This window comes from Prunus dulcis, chromosome 3 (genome assembly GCF_902201215.1).
Source record: "Prunus dulcis chromosome 3, ALMONDv2, whole genome shotgun sequence".
Taxonomy (NCBI): Eukaryota; Viridiplantae; Streptophyta; class Magnoliopsida; order Rosales; family Rosaceae; genus Prunus; species Prunus dulcis.
Window position 1 is genome coordinate 3,270,985 of NC_047652.1, and position 14,412 is coordinate 3,285,396.

The 14,412-nt window shown below is 37.1% G+C and overlaps 2 protein-coding genes across 3 annotated transcripts; one reads left to right on the forward strand and one right to left on the reverse strand.

The window, feature by feature from the left end:
- Positions 1 to 7,304: 7,304 nt before the first annotated feature.
- On the reverse strand, positions 7,305 to 9,330 carry LOC117622354. 2 transcript variants are annotated; one of them, XM_034353006.1, is made up of 3 exons: positions 8,935 to 9,330; positions 8,190 to 8,428; positions 7,305 to 7,741 (listed from the first exon to the last, which is right to left on the reverse strand). In XM_034353006.1, exons 2-3 carry the CDS (start codon positions 8,370 to 8,372, stop codon positions 7,457 to 7,459), a joined length of 468 nt encoding a protein of 155 aa, XP_034208897.1. In that variant the 5' UTR covers positions 8,373 to 8,428; positions 8,935 to 9,330; the 3' UTR covers positions 7,305 to 7,456. The 2 variants fall into 2 exon arrangements, with proteins under 2 accessions (XP_034208897.1, XP_034208896.1); XM_034353005.1 differs by having other exon boundaries at positions 8,923 to 9,330.
- Positions 9,321 to 13,680, forward strand: LOC117622353 (putative hydrolase C777.06c). Its single transcript, XM_034353004.1, has 12 exons — positions 9,321 to 9,556; positions 9,999 to 10,126; positions 10,258 to 10,370; positions 11,160 to 11,201; positions 11,877 to 11,932; positions 12,117 to 12,193; positions 12,333 to 12,452; positions 12,747 to 12,823; positions 12,927 to 12,990; positions 13,104 to 13,154; positions 13,228 to 13,276; positions 13,425 to 13,680. Exons 1-12 carry the CDS (start codon positions 9,403 to 9,405, stop codon positions 13,541 to 13,543), a joined length of 1,050 nt encoding a protein of 349 aa, XP_034208895.1. The 5' UTR covers positions 9,321 to 9,402; the 3' UTR covers positions 13,544 to 13,680.
- Positions 13,681 to 14,412: the final 732 nt, after the last annotated feature.

Consider the following 14,412-nt stretch of genomic DNA (forward strand, 5'->3'; position numbering starts at 1 on the left):
CTCTCATATCATGGATAACAAGCATCTTACATGATGATATTGAAAGCTTAGTCCATGATAAGACATTATTCCAACAAGATGGGACATTTAATTCGATTCTCAAGTCCACCCTAACTCTACTACAGTACTAAATTGAGCTTCTTTTTTGGAGCATAATTGTTTCAATCCGGTACAATTTATAGCCAATAAGAATTATGAAAATAACTTGAATACATTATTAACAAAAATATTATATAAAGAAATTCCAAATGCAGGATATCGAATCTCACATCTAAATCCGTAACATAAGGAAATTATGTATATGGACTAGTGCAATGTTGGAATTCTAGTGGGAGAGACAAAAGCTACATATCATGCAAAACATGTCTAAAGCTTCACGAGCATTGCCCTTACAATTGAGGAGCTATAATTTGGATGGTTGGATGCCTCTTCAAATACTCAGAAGCAATTTTATTTTATTTTATTTNTTTATTGTATAATTGACACAAATAACATAATTTATGGGANGAGTCTCGTATCCGTTAATGATCCCGTATTATTTCAGAATAAGTTTAATGAGTTGTTTACCGAATTGTTTTATGAAGTTGTTCATGGATCATTGCAAGCTCATGGGAGGCTAAAAGTATCAAACAACAAATTTCTTCATTGTATGCTTGAATGTACTGGGGGGACCTTTCTAATGTAGATTGTACNAAGTACATTGATATTGCAATAAGTGAACTGTAAGATCATAGTTATAGAAGAGGAGGTGNACGTGTTATTTATGGAAGTTGTTATATTAGATTTNAACTTCATTTCTTTTACTAGAATTCATTNTTTTATGTAGAATGCCATTCCTAATTAATTTAGGTTTGAAAATATATAAAGAAGTTGGAATTAATTGGTAAATTAGCTAATTAATTTACGTTTGAATAAGCATTTCCTACGAAGAAAGCTTGAAGATTCATTAAAAAGAAACAAAGCAAGAATATAAAATAGCAGTTGTCAAGCTCAAAAGTGTTNTAGTCCTTGATGCTTTTGTATTAGTAATGCGCTTATGGCATAATTTATAAATGCAATCTCCCTAGTGTTTTGAAAAATTAAAAAAAAATGTAGTTGCCTCCCAAAATTTACAACAAAAACTAGAGCAAACATATAATAATGGATTCGAAATTGTAACATCATTTAATTAATGTGCATTTATTCTTTTATTTTTTATTTTCTATTTCATTTATTTATTCATTATTTTTATTATTGTATTTTTTGAGGACATTTTCTATTGAAAATTACTCGAATTCAAGATCTTTTATCGGAAAACATTTGCTCCAAACCACTATACTAATGGGTCATTTACTTATTTTTGGTGTGGATTGAGAATATGAGTTGTGAGATTTATGTTGCTGGCCCAATGGAGCTTCTGTAGACAATCTTCAACAATTTTGGTTACAAATTATTTTAGTAAATTTTGAATGAATTGGCTTTTTACTTAAATGTTGAGTTCTTTAAGATTGTTAATACTCGGGAGATTTTGAAGATAGTTAATTCAATATGTTTCTTTGAGTACCACGACTAATTCAACGCTATATTTATAGCGGACCGAACAAGAAAAAAGTGACCAAAATGAAACGGGGGATAGTATTGTTTTGTTATCCTCGACCAATCACATCTTCCTACATGAAAAAGTTATAACGAATGACATATTGTGTGAAAGGACCCGACCCAATTTTCGCTTTGAAAACCGAGCCGACTCCTGTGCGTGTCCGACACCTGGCAATTGTCGGACACAAATGACCTTTTTACCCATTTCCTTAATTAATTTCCTTCCGACTTCTGCCGAAAATTCGGCAGAGTCTCCCCTGTATTTTGACCATACCCAAAGTCTTCCACCTGCCAAACAATCTCAGAAATCCTACCAACAGCCAGACTAATTCAACAAACAGTTTCCAACCTCAGTTCCTTATGTTCAACAAGATATCAGAGCAATTTCTAAACAAATTTACAGAATTTACATTAAGTTACAACGAGTTCCTACACTTTGGTGGTGGGTCGGAAGCTAGGAAGACGGCCCGGGTGGTTTCCCTCGTTCTTCTACGGCCTGGGGGCGAAAAACAAATTTAAAAGTGTGAGTGGACAAAAATAATGTTCGTGAAAATCATTTGAGAACATACTAACCCCCGTTTGAAAAACATAGGGATATAGAACTAAAATCTGATCATAATCAACTTGACATATTCAAAGAAATATAGTTAACATGATTATAATCATATACTAAACAAAGATATATCAGTATAACTCAAGTGAACTTACTAATAAAAATGAGTAAACCATAACTGCATTAAAAACTTTAAAATCCTTTAAAACTGCCACCTAATTGTACCCCTGATAGCCGTCAATTCCCTGGCAGGTCTCGGGCGTCACACAGGCTACCCGAGCCGCAAACTGGCGAAATCAGGGGACTATGATCAGCCTGATCCGCCGGCAGGTCCTCGGTGACACCAAGTCACTCAAGTCGCTCAGGCAGGATGTAGGGGACCGTAGTCAGCCTGATCCGCAATCCTGGCAGGTCTCGGGGACACAGAGTCAGCCGAGCCGCAATCCTGGCAGGTCTCGGGACACCAAGTCTGCCGAGCCGCAAATCCTGGCACTCACGGTCCGAGCGTCCCCGAAACTCGTGAGGCAAAGTCAAGTGCACTGACTAACTGAAATCAGACCGGATGTCCGTCGACATCGGTCCAACTCTGGGTAATCACCAACTGTAGGGCGGGTACATGGTGGTCTAAAATAACTGTTTCTGATAAAAACTGATCTACTCTGAACTCTGGTAAATCTGAACTAAACCACTAATTTGGCCTCAAAATTACAAATCTGCTGCTAGTCTAATGTTATAAAATAAGGGTATTTGCATCATAAAATTTATGTTGAAATCACTTATTCAAGATCAAATATAAAATATAATTATAAAATCTTTTTGAGAAAGAAAGTCCACTCACTGATGGTCCGAGCTAGCTGGACCTCTCGAGGGTCCCTCCTACTGATTAGCCGGACTCCTGGCGCCTGCTTAATCAAGAATAATCAATTAAACAACTGCTGGATAAATAAAATTAAATTAAATACCCTGCCCCCGGCTCCTAGAAATACGTGAATTTCATCTCAAGTTACTCCTATGCCCACGTTAGCCCTTTTTGACATTGGGACCGATTTTGGAAGGTCCGATACTCTGTTAAGCGAGAAACCGTCAGATCGGCCGACCCGGGACCTGTAGGGTCCACGGTGTCCGATGGCCAACCTGAGCTTCCCGGAAGGTTTCTCATACAACGGGAACCAAGTTCTGCGAATTTGATCCGAATCGGACGGTCGGATCGGCCACAATCGCGTTATCGCTTAAAACCCTAACCCTAGCCCCAGGGTTCGCGATTCCGGGGTATCCGAGACTCCGATTCGCGATCCGTCGAATCCTACGCGATCCTGAAATCACGTAGACCGACATATCCAAAATTCAGCACGATCAAACGGTTAAACGATACTGCACTCACGGATCGCGCGATATGGAAAATCCGTTCGGGGCTCAAACGGACTCCGAATTGAGATCCGCGAAATCCCACGCGCTCGTGACGACACGAGGACCTCAAAACTGGCCAGAGCCGTGCCACCACCCTGGCCCACGCGCCGCCACACGCGCGGCCAGATTGGGTGTCCAAAGCGATTCGGGTGTGCCGAAAAATCGTGGAACCGAGACTCCAAACTCCTACCCTAGGTAAAACACCCTATTTGGAGTCACTTTTGTTCTTCGACCACCCCCAAAAAGTGGCCGGAAACAGTAGTTTCGAAGGGCCAAAGTTTCGGCCAAACTTGAAGTCGAAAATCGAGTGATTTAGAGACGAAATCGATCAAAGCCCAGCCTACCATCAGATAGAACATGAAAAATAGGTGAGAATCCATACCTCACTTGAAAGATTTAGTGAAGAAATAAGAGAGATTTTCGAACTGAAAGTTCGAACACCACCGTCGGCAAAAATGGCCGATTCCGGCCAAGATCCGGCGTACGCAGGGCTGAGGTCGGTCGGGAAAAGTCGGCTGGCGAGCTGCGGTTCAAACGGGACCGGCGCCAGAGATCAGCTCGCGGTGTGGCGGTTGCTAGGGCGGCTGGAATAGGGAGAGGTCGCGGGCTGCTGTGTAATCGGGAGGAGAGAGAGAGAATGACGCGGGGAGAGAGAAAAACAGGGTTAAAAATCTGACTTTGACCAAATTACGATTTTGCCCCTCGCGATATTTTGGTCGTAATTTCTTCGTTAAAACTCCGATTTGGGTCTTCTCCGTGTCTACGAACTCGGCTCGCCGTGCTCTACGCAACGGCGCAAACGGAATTCCCAAATTCCTCTCCGATCAAAAATTCGAATTTTTCCCTTAAAAAAAAGGTGAGGGCAAAACCGTCTTTTTGCTAAAAGATATTTTCTTTACTTTTTAGATATTTTCTTTCTTTTCTAGATATTTTGTTTTGGGTTCTTACATTGTGATTGGCCCTTGTTTCATGTAAGTGTTTCTCGTGATATTGACTCTCATGTCATTCACTGAGAGTGACATTGAACAACTCTCGTATCACTCACTGAGAGTGACATGAATAATTTTTGTTAGTGGATCGAAAGAAGCAATTTAAAACGTCTTGAATTTATTTAACATTGCAAAATTGTGCAAAGGACTTTTTAATCATTTTCTTTATCATATATCATTCTTTGACACTGAAATTTAATATATAAAAAATCCTTTAATTAAGCTTTCTAACGTAATTTGTGAGAACAATGCTTTCCTCCCTCTCCCTACTTTGTAACAATAAGCATGGCTCTTTTTAAAACAAATTGGTCAAAATGTGAATTAATGTTTAATTAGTATATTATAATTACAGTCCTGATCTCTTGGACTACAGGGGTCCAAGAGATTTGTGATCACTCACCGTTGGATGTAAATTCAACAGTTCACTCACTCTTGCACTCCTTTTAAGAAACTTTTTTGAACCATTGGATTAATATCATACCGTATATGGTAAAGTTAACAAGAACTTCTAATTATATTATCACATGTATACTACTACTACAACAACAACAACAACAACACAAAATGTACTATACATACCATATAAATAAAAGTAGGGTAATTGTGATTCTCCTATATATATATATATATATATATGTTTTGATATATTGAATGTAAGTTCAATCTATTGAATATGTTTTACCCAAAACCTCTTATCCCTTTTATTCTTTTATCTCTCTCTCTTTTTATGCAAGAGATATTCGGAAGAGGTTATCCACCTCGTGCTTTGGGGCATAATTGTTTCAATAAAGTAGAATTTCCAGCCAACGGAAGTTATGAGAATAACTTGAATACGTTACTTAACACAAGTATTATCTAAAGAAATTCTGAATTCAGGATATCCAAGTGGAGTTTATGACACATCTAAATTTCCAACAGGATAAAATACTTCTGTATATGGAGTAGCGCAATGTTGGTATTATATTATGAAAAACAATCGCTTCACGTCATGCAAAAGATGTCTCAATACAGCAAAGCATAAAGCTTCGCAAGAGGTATCCTCACAGTCGATGAGCTATTATGGGAATGCTAAACTGCCTCTTAATTAAATAAGAATAATATGGTAAATATACACTTTTTATATTAAAAAATTAAAATTAAAAGAAAAATAAGATAATAAATTCTATTTTTATGAAACACAACTACTTATTATTTTTTTTAATAATAAAATAAATTTTAAATTTTTTTTAAAAAGCCTCTCGCAAGCGCTTCCGCACCTACAAAGAAGCTAATTATATTTATAGATGGAGAGGTGAACGAGTTATTTACGGGAGTTGTTTCATTATATTGGAATCTTACCAGTTTTATTAAAATGCGTTGTCTTGTAGAATATATTCTAGATGTCATTCCTAAGCTCATTCTAGAGGATGAGAATTATCGACTCCTATCATAATTTTTGTTAATATTAAATTATGATAAGTGAAAAATATAGTTTTTATTTTATGTTTTCATATTTGATTTGTGCTATAATAGAGATCAAAACATGCTCAAAGTTTAAATTAGGACCCTCCCTAATCTTCTCCTCCTCTCCACAGAGTATGAGTAATCCTCTCACTGTGCTCACCTCAGACTGTTCGCTCCCCACCGACGGAGACGGTAACATATCCATCGTCCTAAAAAGCTAGTCTAGCCTACTAGGAGGCAGAGGCAGGGGAACCTATATGGCTAAGCTAAGCTATATCCTAATAATTCATTAATTGGGAGCTACTGCTTATGCTTCTACTTAGCTTTGTGTGATCGATCCTTCTTCGAAAACGATGTCGCACAATCCTTCTGCCTCGAAAACGATCGGGGGAGGTTCCTGAGAAGCAAGAAAGGGAGGAAGATGATTATCACTCTCTCACTACTTTCTTGCAATTCCGTATGTGCTATCTTTGAATTTAGGATTATTTACTGTACTGTTCTTTGAAAGTATGGTCAAATTCCACATTGCCCCTCCGGAAGTCAAAGTGGCTCACCTTGCCCCATTAATCAAAGTTTGGTGTTTCAATTTGCCCCATACTGTTATCTCCACTCAAAACTCCACCAACTTTGATGATGTGACAAAGATACTATGGTAAGTTCGTACATGTGGCCATTACCCACTTCCAGCATGGGCTAAAAAAAGTAATAAAAAACATTTCTAAGACGACTTACCATCAACCAAACTAGGGGCATTTTCACCCATTGTGCCATAGCAAAGGGCAAGTAAGGGTAGATACTATTCATATAAATAGTGACTGCCATAGCAATTTTTTTATATGTAATCCCACCCATTGTCATGGCAATCCAAAGATAACCACTATTCACATGAGATATGAGAAAAGGAATTTGTATGAATTTTGATGTAGGAAGTGAAGAACATGGTTAGGTATTCATAGAAATTTTTTTTTTGAATTTTTTGGTATTTTATCAATTTTTTTGGTATTTAAATTAATCACTGATGTCAGTTTGCTCAGGCAACAGCCCAAACAAGTCTTGCCCAATTTCTTGAGCCCACCTTTTGCCACGGCAAAAGGTGATGGGTGGAAATTGTTTTTGGAGCCTAGGCCCCCTTTTGCCATGGCAAAAGGTGATAGGTGGAAGTGCTCTGAGAGAAAGCTGATGAGACAAGTCAAGGACCGCAATTTTATTTTTTATTCTTTAAAAATATGTTTTCAAAGACAGATTCTCTAACGTCAGATGATCAAGTTCATCTTCAATGGGTTCTGTACACTACTAGCCAATTAAGAAAAAAAGGAATTTGGGTGCACCACCCAGATCAAAACTAAAAGCTCACGATATTTAATACATTGATAAGCCAATTCCCCCAACATACTTCATAAAACTTACTACTACTACCATACCTTATGACAAACATAAATCCAGAATTTCAAGAAAATGCCAACAGACCATCCATGACAGAATTACATTACCCTTCAGTCGGATTTCCTCCTTGGTCCACATCATATTCATTATCGTCAGAATCCTCGTCCTCATCCTCATCCTCCTCCTCCTCATCATCATCATATATGCTGCTCGGATGAAACCTACTGACTTCACTTTTTGCATCATCTTCACTAAGAAATTCCAGTCCGTACTTCGTGTCTCGGTGTTTAACCAAAAGCCAGCGCAGCAATCTATCTTCCTTGTTCAAGTAATGCAGCTCCTTGTTGATGTTAGGTGTAGCCATCATCGTCATTTGCATTAGTTGACCCTATACCATATACCAAATTCATTTAAAATAAAATTTTATCTGGTCAAAATGAGATAAGAATTGGTTTGTATTCAGAAAGAAATACTAACTAGACAACATACGGAGATAGAAAAGAGGAAAGTATCATCCATGAGAGGACAAAACCCTATGAAAGTATCATCCATGATTTTGCCATACATTGTACTTTCTAATTTCTGGGTATGAAATAAAGTTAATTATCTATCAGCAGGAAGCATCAGTGGCATCTAAAGTTATAGCAACAAGTTCATTTTGAAAACAGCCACAAATGCAATACAACAAACAAAACAATAGGCTTGCTTGCTCTCATATTGCAAAATGAAACAATTCAAACAACAAAAAGAGGCCTGAAATCTAAGTTACACTAACAACGACGTCAATCAAACAATTCAAATTTACTACAAGGTTGCAGAAAAAACCAAAAACCAACCTGATAATATCTGCCATCAAGCTTCTTAATTCCATAGCCCAACTGAACAGTGCCAAATGACTTCATGTTAGTAAGAACTCCATTTCTTCTGTAAACATGTTTGCTTACTCTAGCAACCAAGTCCATCAGAGCCTCCTTCCTTACATGGGGTTTCACCAGCAGCATACAATCATACAGAGGCATTTCTTTCTTTTTTCCTTTCCTTTCGTGCAGCAGCTCAACTGGCTGGCTCTTTAAGACTGTACAGAGTCATATACACAAATATCATTAACAGAAATCCAAGCCCACAAATTATAAACCCTAAAGAAATAAAAACAATGAACTTCCAACAATGTTTTATAATTTATAAGATTATATTCACAGATTCACAGTCAAATTTGAAGTTTATTACCTCCATAAAAATTTTAATTTATCAGGAAAACAAAGCTTCACACGTAACAATCTTTATGAATCAATTATAAGAAATAAAAAAGAGAAGCAGATCATCATGTTCACAGCTCGCATGTCCATTGGGCACCAAATAAAGATGAAGATTGAAAATTTACAGCAGCCCCTCGAATAAAAAGGACTAATGTAAAAAACATTAGCATATACATAATCACAACAACCACAACTCATACCCAATGTCAACGAATCCCCAAAATAAACAGCCCTAATTTCATCACAGCCATCCCTAAACTTGTTAAGTTGAATAAAAGATTAATAATTAAGAAGCCCTAGAGGAAAAGAGTACCTAGTGCCTTGCCTTGTGGAGTGGTTTTGCTAATTGGAAGGTCCACGAACAACAGTGCAAGAGTTGCACTTTTTCCCTGGCTTGCAAATCGCAAGCAGTAGCAGAGGACGTGAGATACAGAGTCAGAGAGAGAGAATGAGACGAGACAGAGAGAGACTGAGAACAGAGACTAGAGTTGAGTCTCAGTTGGTTGGTCGACGGCGAGAGGGTAATCGAGGCTGAGGGTTCGAATCGAAGGGGAGAGAGAAGAGTCGAGTCTGTGAGAGAGATGAGATGAGAGAACTGAGATCCAACGACTAGGATTGATCCAAGATAATTAATCCCAGCCGTTAGATTAATCTACGGTGAGTTCTTATTCTCCAACTCCAGTTTAGTGGAGCCAAAAAGTGATAAATTTCGACCAAAAAAATAAGAGTGATAAATAAAGGGGCCTTTTTTCTCTTTCCATTTGTTTATATCTTTCAGGTGGCCTTTTGCTAAATGGTTCAATGTCTGGGCACCATCCGGCCCTCTCCTTCTCTAAGCTATTTTGCTACTTACAAACGCCAACTATCATTCCGTAGCTCCCCCATCACAGCTCCTGCAAATGGGTTCTCTCCCTTCAGACGAATTTTCAATGCTTACCTTCAATCTAGTAAGCTCTGCCATGTTTTCTTGATTGATTATCTACCTCTGATTTGTGGTATTTTTCATTTTTGATTTCTGGGTATTGTTTTAATTCGCTTTGATCTGTTCTGCGTATGAATAACTTTTATGCCATTGATTTAGGCTCCAAATTTTACTTTTTTGCTTGTGCTTGCAAGTTGAAAGTTGAAACTGAACATTTTTTTTACAATTGTGATATTTGCATTGAATGAGTCAATCGGTGACTTTGATTATTGGTGGTGGTTTATCTTTTTGGCTTTATATGTGCTCATTTGAACGGTGATGGGCGAAGAATCAGAGAATGTTGGTGTTTTTGTTGTTAGTAACATAAAGGCAAATGTTTGTGGTCTCACATTTGCGGATTGTGTGAGCTATAGGCAGTTGTTTGTGGCTTTAGATGAGTTATTTCCTGACTTTGCAATGAATCACAGAATCAGCAACCACCGGCGCTGGCTCACGGTCACCTTCTGAACCGTCGGAAATCATATTTATAGGTACAGGTACTAGTGAAGGAATTCCACGCGTGAGCTGCCTGACAAATCCTTTAAAGACATGTGAGGTATGTTTATGAAACCTCTGTGCTTAAGTAAGTTTGAAATAGTATATCCAGAGGTTTTGCATGGACTACTATGTTTCTAACCAAAAACACATCTGATTCATAAATAAATGAATGCTTTTTGGTTTTCGCAGGTTTGCTCGAAAGCTGCGGAACCAGGTAATAAAAATCGGAGACTCAATACAAGCATCCTTGTTCGTTATCCTAGACCATCTGGAAGTTGTAATGTTCTTATTGATGCTGGAAAGTAAGTTATATATAGTTTCCATACATGTAGTATCTATGTTACTTTTTAGAATGCCTGTTGACTTCTCTGCGTTGCAATAGCTCCATTCTGCTGTTGGTTAATGGCTTAAAATATTCAATCTGCAGTTGTGTAGGAATGGTTTCTTGGAAAGTAACATGTATCAAAATACTCGGCAGTTTAAATTGAAGATTTGCAATATGTAAGACTTTTGTCAACCTAACGAACTCGCTGAGTTCATTGGTAGGTGGGGAAGATAATCCACATAACTATCTGCTTCTCATATGTAGTAAATGCATAATAGAATATGTAAGAGTTCAGTATAAGACGGCACATGGGTGTGTCATCCAAGAATCATGTTTTCTGGATAATTCAGTACCGCAGGCCTTGTGGCTCAGTGGTACTAGCTGCCTCCCCATGAGGCAAAGATCCATCAATCAAATAGAATCTCACTTGCAGCCATATGGGTTGGTTTGATGGCGGCTTTTTTATTTTATATATATGTATAAGCAGAACTTAGGCATAAATTACTTAAAATAATAATTCTGCTAATGATTGTTATAACTGTAGTCAAGGCAATCTTGTTATATTAAATAATTTGCCATAAGTGATAGAGATGGATTCAGTTATTTCTTTGTTGTTTTATCTTGTTACTACAACCTTACTTATTCCAGAAGCTAAAAAAGAAAATATAAAGAAAAGACAGTTAATATGAATGAGATTTTGTTGTTCCTCAATGATAAAATGCCACACTGTGTTGGCTAAAGTTGCATTTCTGTCTCTGTTGTGCAGGTTTTTCTACCACAGTGCTCTAAAATGGTTTCCTTCCTATGGGTTAGTTATTTTCTTATCTACTGTTTTCTTCAATCGATCATTTATATAATTTCAAGACACCAATTGGTCTCTCATGTGTTTAGCTAAATTATCTAGCTAGCTGGAAGATCTTGCCTGCTATTTTATCTTATGTCAGGAAAGTTCTACAGAATTTTAAGAAGGGTATTATTGTAGTTTGCTAGGAGTTATAAGAAGAGTGGGACACTATAATTTGTGCATATATTAACAGAAAAATGGGGAGGCAGGCAAATAACCTTTCTTCATTTGAGGGGGGACATCTTTTATGGTCACGGGATTTTATTCACATTGGTTTAAAACTTGCGAGTTTCTAGCGGTCTTTGAAGCATGTTGTGTTTTGGTACGAAAATTTCTCCCACCTGTCCCTGGATTATGCACAATAAATTTTGTGGGTCCATCCTTAACTGTTTGGGTTTCAGTTTTTCTGCATACCACCAGAGTTGGTTATCAATTTTGACATATGTTGAAACGTCCTTTTTTGGAATTTTAAAGTTGCAAATCCATTTTTTTTCCTTCAGTTGCTTTTCTCATAAGGGTCTCTTTATATTCAAAGACTTGCATATATGGTTAAATTGGTGGTGCTCCTGCAGATTCCATTATGATTATGTGTCTCTTGTCTGGTATGTACCTTGTCATAACTAGTTGTATTTCTGTCAGGATAAGAACAATTGATGCGGTTATTATTACTCATTCTCATGCTGATGCAATTGGAGGTCTCTGTCATAAACACTTTCAAATGCTATTCTCTAAACAATTAACAAACTTATGATGATGCTTTGGATTTTTATTTTTTTTTCAGTTCTCTTCTTTCCTTCTCTCTTTTATTTTTATTTTTTAAAATTTAAAATTTCTCTTTAATGTACATATACTGAGGTTCTCCGTTTTATTTGTCTCCAGGTCTGGATGACCTTCGTGATTGGACAAACAATGTTCAACCCCACATTCCTATATATGTGGCCCAGCGTGATTTTGAGGTCCAAACATCTTCCTTCATGCATTAAATTCAATAATGTATTGTTTACTGCTAATTTTTGTAATCAATTTGTGGTTCGTAGAATCACATAACCTACCTATCTTATCCCATATATATGATACTAAGAGAGTTATTTACAGGTGATGAAAAAGACTCATTATTATTTGGTGGATACAAGTTTCGTCCTTGCTGGTGCTGCTGTCTCAGAGTTGCAATTTAATATCATACACGAGGATCCATTTTCAGTACAAGGGTTGCAGGTCAGAATTAATATCCATTTGGTTTGTGTTGGGTTGAGATTTTCTTAAAGCATGCTTTTAGTGTTACTACCTGCGCCCTCTGGGATATGTAAACTATAGTTTTGTATGAATTGAATTATATCTGCATGTAAAATGAGTGAAACAAGGTATGTCTTGATCTAATGTAAAAATCAGTAGAAATTTAACAGGCAAATATCAGTAGATGGTGTTGTCAATTTGTCACTTGACTTAAAATGAATCTATTGTATGACTTGGCACTCATACCAGTTTTTTCTTTTTAATGCCATGTTTCAGTTTACCCCTTTACCTGTGTGGCATGGTCGTGGTTATCGTTCCCTTGGATTTCGTTTTGGTAATGTTTGTTATATTAGGTATGGTTCTATTCTTCAAACACAGGTCTCTGATAATTGTTATTCTTGTACTTTGATCTCTTATGTAATGTTTCATCATAGGGCTAATTGTTTACATTCACAGTGACGTCAGTGACATACCTGAAGAAACTTATCCACTTCTGAAAAACTGTGAACTTCTGATTCTGGTGCCTTCTCCTCTCTTTCACATTCGTAGCTTGTTTTATAGATTCTCATTTTTCATAAGCACATGATAGTTCTTCTTTTCTGACTGGGCTGATATGTCAAATGATTTCTTCAGGATGCTTTGCGGCCAGATCGGTCTACTGCAACACATTTTGGACTTCCAAGGGTATACCATTTTATTCCTTCTTGTAATGATCCATCTTCAATGAACTTTTAAGTTCTATTTACTTTCTTTTCAGGCTTTGGAGGAAGTACGGAAAATCCAACCGAAGAGAACTTTGTTCACTGGTATCTGTCTACTTTGATATACCAGTCAATTTTGTAGTAATATGCATTTTCAATCAAGATCAGTTGTTAGTTTCTTTTATAACGTTCACCAAGGAATTTTGTTTGTAATTAAACTATATTGCTTCTTTTCCTTGTTGCACTGATGAAGGTATGATGCATCTGATGGATCACGAAAAGGTGAGTGATTATCTTATGAAATTGATGGAGACTGAGGGTCTTGATGTACAACTGAGCTATGATGGACTTCGTGTACCAGTAGCATTCTAGCCGTAAATGGCTTCACATTTCAAGTGGCCTCATTTCTTTCCTTGATTAAGACAGATTACATGTATTTTTTTTTTTTAAACCTCAATTGTGAATTGATCTTTCATTAGCTTTGCAATATAAATTTCAATTGCCACTCATTCTACTGAACTTTGTCAGTGATTTTGAATCGTGCAGTCATCTTAAATTTTCCCGGATGCCTACACCTTCGATTAAGATTAGCGGCATCATTTTACCACTGTCATCTTAATATTGCATGATGTAAAGCTATTAGGGAACTACTGCAATGTTCTATGCTTCATGGCTAGACTAGAAGTAAAATTCTTAAATCATATTTTCCAAGTAAACAAAGAAAAGAAAGCTTGTTTGACCATTTAGATGTTGCTTCTAGAGAGTCGGCTTAGTCAAGTTTAACAATCGAGGACCTGCTCATAAGTTAATATCCTTTTAATTTCGCACTCAGTAGTCAATGCAAGAGAGTCTTGACTATGAAGACTTGGCGTGTAATAGAAAATTTGTGAAAGAAGACGTGATTGCTTGTGGGAAATTGCATTTTGGGTTGTCAAAATGGTCAGCATTTAACAAAAAAGTTTGATTTCATTGATTGGCATGCCTATGGAGACTGGAGACTGGAGCCTTCAAAGTTTATGCAACTCATGGTTTGCAAATTGCATACAACCATATCCTACCCGTTTACGTTTACATTTCCGCCGTTGACCCACTTACCCACAAGGGCCTACAAACGAAAATCGGCTATACTTTGATACCACTTGTTATGAACTGAGCGTTTTAAACTCGACTTTTATACTAATTTAGTAAAATTTAGTAAATAGTGATGATACTAATTCACAAGGAGGCAAAATGTAAGATCA

Bases quoted from the DNA above. Each gene is read 5' to 3' on its own strand.
- LOC117622353 (XM_034353004.1), top strand. From the start codon at position 9,403: ATGGTTCAATGTCTGGGCACCATCCGGCCCTCTCCTTCTCTAAGCTAT. The intron at 11,202-11,876 runs GTTAGTTATTTT...TATTTCTGTCAG, and splicing joins AAATGGTTTCCTTCCTATGG to GATAAGAACAATTGATGCGG. The intron at 12,453-12,746 runs GTCAGAATTAAT...GCCATGTTTCAG, and splicing joins TTTCAGTACAAGGGTTGCAG to TTTACCCCTTTACCTGTGTG.
- LOC117622354 (XM_034353006.1), bottom strand. From the start codon at position 8,372: ATGCCTCTGTATGATTGTATGCTGCTGGTGAAACCCCATGTAAGGAAG. The intron at 7,742-8,189 runs GTTGGTTTTTGG...TATATGGTATAG, and splicing joins TTGATGGCAGATATTATCAG to GGTCAACTAATGCAAATGAC.